Source organism: Bison bison, unplaced genomic scaffold (assembly GCF_000754665.1).
Source record: "Bison bison bison isolate TAMUID 2011002044 unplaced genomic scaffold, Bison_UMD1.0 scf7180017864519, whole genome shotgun sequence".
NCBI classification, from domain to species: Eukaryota; Metazoa; Chordata; class Mammalia; order Artiodactyla; family Bovidae; genus Bison; species Bison bison.
Genome location: NW_011495072.1, coordinates 7,913,932 through 7,920,541, shown reverse-complemented (window position 1 = coordinate 7,920,541; position 6,610 = coordinate 7,913,932). Strand labels below are relative to the sequence as shown.

The window sequence follows — 6,610 nt, the reverse complement described above, 5'->3', positions numbered from 1 at the left end:
CCTCCAAGGCCCAGAGCCAGGAATGACTTCATCCTTTTCTCCAAGACTCCACCCTGCCGGCCCGGAGTCCTGCCTTTGCAGACCTGGGGCTGGCCCCTGGTGAGTACCTCAAGAGAGATGCGACTCCAGGCTCACAGCTAAGACAGGGGCCTGAAGAGAAAGACAAGAAGCCACACACATACATTTTGGAGCCTATGGCCTTTATTCATACCCCACACCAAGAATAGCCAGAGACAAGGCTCCTGCCCAAAGCAGAAACACCAGGGGCCTGGGACCCAGTTACACCCGCCAAGTCCCCTACCCCAGATCGGTTGTGAGCAGGAAGTGTATAAAGTGCTGGTGTGATGATCCTCTGGGGAAGGCCAAAGGGATCAAGAGCCCCACCCCAGGCTGAGGCAACAGGAGGGGCTGTGCTGTGAGGGGCAGGATGTACCCCTCTGTTCCCAGGGTGCTGGTGGGAGGGGGCGTGCCTACGGCCACCACTGTCAGGGCTGGGGAAACTCAATGCAGTCCTGGGCAGGAGGGAATTGGGAAAGGGAGCCTTCAAGGATCCCTGATAGGGTGGGGTCCAGGGGGCAGAGGGAGTTTCTGCAACCCCCTGAAGGAAGGAGGGGAGGTCTTGGGGATCTCAGAGAATGGGGCAGCCCCTCCGGCGCTTATTCTTGCGGACCTGGAGGCCAGCCCTGGTGGCCATCTCAAATACCTCCCGCACCCCCTCCTTGGTCTTGGCTGAGCACTCAAGGTAGCCAAAGGCACTGATTCGGTTCGCCATGTCCCGGCCTTCCTCAGATCGAACAGGTTCCTGGGAAGGTAGACGACAGCGGTCAGAGAAAGCTGCTGGTTAGATGCACCTCATCTGTATTTATAACTAAAATAATTACTCCAGCCCCCTTTCCTCAAAGCACCCACCTCAGCCACCATGGGCAGCTTCTAAGCAAGAGACCCAAGACTCATGTTTACCTTCAAAATTCTATCAGCCAGCCCTACATCCCACGGTACTCCCTTCTCTTGACTGAATGCAGACCTATGGTCTCCTGACTCACCTCCCTGCCTCCATTCTCACCTTCTTCCAATCCATCCTCTACGGCTGCCAGAATCATTTTTCTAACATGCTGACCTGACCGTATCTGTCCCCAGTTTAAAATCTTGCCATGAAGTGAAGTCGCTCAGTTGTGTCCAACTCTTTGCGACCCGTGGACTGTAGCCCACAAAGCTCCTCTGTCCATGGGATTCTCCAGGCAAGAATACTGGAGTGGGTTGCCATTTCCTTCTCCAGGGGATCTTCCCAACCCAGGGATCGAACCCAGGTCTCCCACATTGCAGGCAGACACTTTTAACCTCTGCACCATCAGGGAAGCCCATAATTAACCTCAAAGTATTCTTTTCATTCTATTGTCCATATTCCTATCCTGGCAGCTCTCCCTAATTAACTCATCCTATGGCTGGAAAGCCGGCTCCCTGTCTAGGCCTGGCCTTCCCCAGCCGCTTCCAACACCCTCCCCGTCCCATGCCCCCATCAGTTCACACCTCCTGACGTAAACCCAGGAGACTCCAAGCAAAGCATCTACTGTAGGAACCCAGTTCCCTGAGGGCGGCAGTTTTCTTACTCATCTTAATAGCCCCGATGCCAAACAGTGGACAGCAAACAAAATGCCAAGTGACCTTAGACAAGTCACTTTGTCCACGTCACTTTCATCAAATATCACTGGTTCTCACCAAGGTGCACATGCAAGGGGGTAGGAAATGGACCCCACCATTACCTCTAACACGGAGTCAGTAGGAGGGAGACTCCTTTACCAGCCTGCATGCCCTCAGGGGGCGCCTTCCTCCTCAAGGGCTCCCAGCCTGGCAGTGGCACCCACCTGCTTCATCTTGGCCAGCTCTCTCCGAGTATGCTCATCTTGCCTCAGGTCCTTCTTATTCCCCACCAGGATGATGGGCACGTTGGGGCAGAAGTGCTTCACTTCTGGGGTCCACTTCTCAGGAATGTTTTCTGCATAGACATGTTCCAACAGTGGACGATAGACAAACCTAAGTTTGTGCCTCCACTTAGGCTAGAAGGCTCCCCCTGAGTCCTGTCTTCCCCATGGCCAAGTCCTAGAGGCTCTTCAGCATGAGAGTCCCTTTCACAGCTCAAAACCCCTCCCCATCACAGTACACATGTTCCCAAGTCCTCCGAGGGCCAGAGTTACCACAGGCTAAAGGGGCTCCCCAGTACCCACCCCCACAGCCTCTGAAGATGATTGAGAGGAGCCCAGGCAAGAGCTCCCTCTGGTTGGTTCCAAGAGGTTCTCAGTCCCCTCCTTCCAACACCCTCACCCAGACTGTCGGGGCTGTCGATGGAGAAGCACATGAGAATGACGTCAGTGTCCGGGTAGGAGAGAGGCCGCAGGCGGTCGTAGTCTTCCTGCCCTGCCGTGTCCCACAGAGCCAGCTCCACCTGACACACAGGGCCAGTGCTTAGCTGGCCTGAGGGCCCCCGCACACACAGCCTCGCCACCCAGAGGTCCTCTGAAATAGCAGCTACCTATTGAGCACCTACTGTGTGCCAGGGACAGTGCTCATCCTTGTCACACAACACAAATAAGGTGAGTCTTTTAAATCCTGAGACAAACTGATCTTTGTGCAGTCTGAGTTGCCATTGTGAGCACCACAATGATTAATTTATGAAGATTAATCTTCATAAAAACCCTTTGAAGAAGACCTTACCATTTCCCCATTTTACATTTGGGGGAACTTAAGCCCAGAGGCAAAGGAATTGGGCCGATTACAGAGCCAGTGTGTTTAAAAAAAAAAAAAACAGGAGGTTATCCGGATTTTCTAAGACTGCAACTTCACTTCGTAACTCTGACTGGTTCCAGCTGGGCCAGTAAAACCAGGACATGGGTAGGTGGGAAGGACGGACGTTCTAGGTCCCTAAGTGATGGCGGAGGGTGGGGTTCCAAGGTGAGACGGGAAGGGGGCTGTTGCCTTTACCTGCTTGCCATCCACCTCTATGTCTGCGATGTAGTTCTCAAAGACCGTAGGGACGTAGACCTCTGGGAACTGATCCTTGCTGAAGACGATAAGGAGGCAGGTCTTCCCACAGGCCCCATCCCCCACAATCACCAGCTTCTTCCGGATGGCAGCCATGGCTGGCAGGGAAGAGGCAGCAGGGATGTTGGGAAAAGCCAGTGAATCCAAAAACACTTCTCTGGGGCCCCCAAGACCTCTCTGGAAACCGAGGCATCCAACAAAAGGAGGGGAGGGAGGGAGGGAAAGGAGCTTCCTCAGGCGTGTTCTTGCCAAGAACCAATTGTTCAGGCAACTGAGCTTGAAATTTCTAATCTCAAGGTCAGGGACAGGTCTCCCCCCATGGGTTAGAATACACAAGTAGAATACACAAGAAGCACCACCCACTTGGGAGCCAGGAAAGCATGAGTTCTAATCTAATCCACTCACCAACTGTGGGTCCCTGAACACCTTGAAGGGTGCTCAGGGACCAGGGCTGTCTCCAGAAAAGCCAGTTTTTATCTATTCTGCATATCAGAGTTTCAAGTCAGACTTTTTTGTTACCAGGATTTCAATACTTTCAAAAGATTAATAATTACAAAGGTCCAATCTGGAACACATTGAACACATTGTCCCTCACTCAGCACAGATCATGCCTGCCCACTGAAAAATGAAGACTCCGACTGATACGGGTGGGTAAGGAAAGACTGTCATACCCTAGATGCCAGGTAGGGCTTCCCAGGTGGTTCAGTGGTAAAGAATCTGCCTGCAATGCAGGAGGCTCGGGTTCAATCCCTGGGTCAGGAAGATCCCCTGGAGAAGGAAGTGGCTACCTACTCCAGAGGTAGGAGTAGACAGAGGAGCCTGGCGGGCTACAGTCCATGGGGTCGCAAAACACTCAAATACATCTTAGCGACCAAACAACAGGTGCCAGGTTCTACGGTGGACATTTCGACAAAAATCACTCCCTCTGTCCCCAGAAGCCTGGAAGGTAGTGAGCTTCCCGTTTTGACAAACTAGGAAAGTGAGATTCATGGAGGCTAAGAGGAATTCGGAGTCATGGCAGGGAAGGCACTCAGAGTAGGGCTGTGTGACTAGAGTCTGTTGCTTTTCTACGTTATCACCCCAGAGGTGGGAAGGAGAGCAGAGCAGGGGGAACCCAGACGGAGGGCAGCAGCAGCGGCCAGCCAGCTTCCCTGGCCCACCCCATCCCAGTCCCCAGGGCTCCGCGTACACAAAGGAGGCTCAGTCCAGGCAGTGCCCACAGCCCACACTTGGGCAGGCTGCCTGCCTCCCCCCTTCCTCCTGAGCCTGGCAGCAACACTAGGTCACTCAGCCCCAGGAGGGGGACAATGACCACTCTGTAGGGAGCCACACATCTACCACAGCAGAGCGACTGAGAATAATCCACTAGGGAATCACCTCCACCCACTCCCTGGGACCGCCCCTTCCTCCCCTCTGTCCAGCTCACCCTGAGGCCCTGCCCACCCCTCCCTGTGACTCAGGGCCAGGAGTCAGCTTCCCGGGGTTTCCATGTGTCCCCCGCCCCCAGTTCATCACACCTTGCCAGCTTCTTTTTGCCCCAGAAGCTGAGCCTCACTTCCTCCTTCCCTGGGGAGAGGAGCTGACCTCCAGCCGGCTGGAGTTCCCAGGCCCCCAGCCTGGGAGGAAGAGAGGGCGGGTTTCGGGCCTGAGATGAAGTCGAGGCTGTGGGGAGGAGCGGGAGCTAGAGCCGGCGCTGGGAGGAACTCCAAAAGGGAGACAAATGAAGGCCAATTCCAGCGCCAGCCACACAGGGAGTGGTTAAGAAAGAAGGGGACGGTAACCTGATCTCTGCCCCAAACCTGGCTTTTTCTCTCAGTCCCACATCCTGTCAAACTAGGCTGAGCTCCCTCACTCCCCACACACCACCACCACCACCTCACAGCCCAGCCCTGGTCTGCCTTTTTGGAAGTGAATATTACAGCCCAAGGCACGTTCTCTTCAACAGTGGGATCCCGGGTGGCCTCCCTCCCCTCCACACACGCATGCACAACACTGGGATGAGGGGAAGCGGATGTGAATCAGACAGAATTTATAGGAGTTGAGCGCACGGCCACTAACACCACAACAGGGGCTCTCTGATACCCCAAAAGGCAAGCAAGAAGGCATTCACCCTGCCAGCTGATTTCCTCCACAAAGGGAAACCATCCTTCAGAAAAGGGGGTCTCCTGAAAATTCTACCCAAGTGACCAGCTCCCTCACACATTCCCACAAGTCCACTGGTCCAACTAAGGGAAGACAGGCTGCGGTAGCCCCAACCTGGGACAGGCAGCGTTGATGGACAGATGCAGGTCATTCACCACCAGGGTGAATACCAGTTGCCTAGCTCTGAGTTTGCCACTGCCCTCTCCCACCCAAGCTGGGCAGTTTAGGTAGCACCAGATGGTGCGGGTCAGAGGCCAGAACTCCAGGGCAGGGGCATGCTGGAATGATCTGGAGCACACCCTCCCCCAGCTCAATTAACACTTTACCTTCAGGCTCAGAGGAATCCTAGACCCAGGCCAGGCCCTCTCAACAGCTCCCTTTGAGAGGCAACCCCTGAGGAACTGCCCCATTGACTCCAAGAGGGGCAACCAAACCCCACAGGACATGGTATGAGTTGAACTCCTGGGGCCTTCCCTGGGATGAAACAGCTCCTCGATCATTCTCAAGCTTTCCAGATGAACCAGGGGCTGATGTACCCTGACGACCACCCCTGATGTCTAGGGAAGAAATCAGATACCTCCTCCTCGACTTGAAAACCAGAAGTGACTTGGCCTCGGGTTCCCCAGGCCAAACCCCCAGGATACTCTTTAGCCAGGTTGGGGAGTGTGAAGGAAGGAACAGACACACACACACACACACACACACACACACACACACACACGGCTTGGATCCTTGAAGGAAGGAACACACACACACACACACACACACACACACACACACACACACACACGGCTTGGATCCTTCCCAATTTCCCGTACCTCCACTCCAGGTCGGCTCCAGAAACCATCCTGGGCGAGGTCCAGACCCCCGGAGCAGTGGCAGCCCCCGCGGTCACACCCCACCCTTATTCCTGCCACTTCACAGGCCGGCGGGGGGGAATTCCCACCTCAAGCCGGACTCGGGCCCCAACTCACACCCCTGCCAAGGTCCACCGCGGGCCGCCAGACTTGGGAGCTGAGCATCTGCGCGGGAGCTCCCTCGCGGAGACCCAAGTTGCCCCCTCTCCACCTCGCCCTGCCGAGCAGGTTCTGGGAAGCCGAGAGAAGGCTACGGACTTCGACTCGGACACCTAGAGGCGAGAGGCCCTGCGGGACAATTCCTGGCGACCTCCACGGCAGCCCAGGAGGGCAGGGAGGGACCCAGCCGTCCGGATCCCCGCGCCGCCCAGACGCCGCGTACGAGGGGAGGGAAGGGGCCCGCGCTCGGGCCAAAGCCCCTCCCCGGCCGGCGCTCCGAGCTCCAGCCAAGCGGAGAAGAGGGAAAGTGCTCTGCCGAGGACCAATGCCCAGGAGCCCGCCGCCCACAGCCCCAACCCGGGGTACCTTCCGCTCCGCCGCTTCCAGCTGCGCTGCGGGTGCGGGAGGCAGAGACT

The 6,610-nt window shown here is 56.0% G+C and overlaps 1 protein-coding gene across 3 annotated transcripts; it reads right to left on the bottom strand.

The window, feature by feature from the left end:
- Positions 1–181: 181 nt before the first annotated feature.
- Positions 182–6,604, bottom strand: RHOC (ras homolog family member C). Of its 3 annotated transcripts, none has more exons than XM_010830795.1 (5): positions 6,561–6,604; positions 2,977–3,134; positions 2,320–2,440; positions 1,863–1,993; positions 182–802 (listed from the first exon to the last, which is right to left on the bottom strand). In XM_010830795.1, exons 2-5 carry the CDS (start codon positions 3,130–3,132, stop codon positions 629–631), a joined length of 582 nt encoding a protein of 193 aa, XP_010829097.1. In that variant the 5' UTR covers positions 3,133–3,134; positions 6,561–6,604; the 3' UTR covers positions 182–628. The 3 variants fall into 3 exon arrangements, with proteins under 3 accessions (XP_010829097.1, XP_010829098.1, XP_010829099.1); XM_010830796.1 differs by lacking the exon at positions 6,561–6,604 and adding an exon at positions 5,997–6,527; XM_010830797.1 differs by lacking the exon at positions 6,561–6,604 and adding an exon at positions 4,554–5,595.
- Positions 6,605–6,610: the final 6 nt, after the last annotated feature.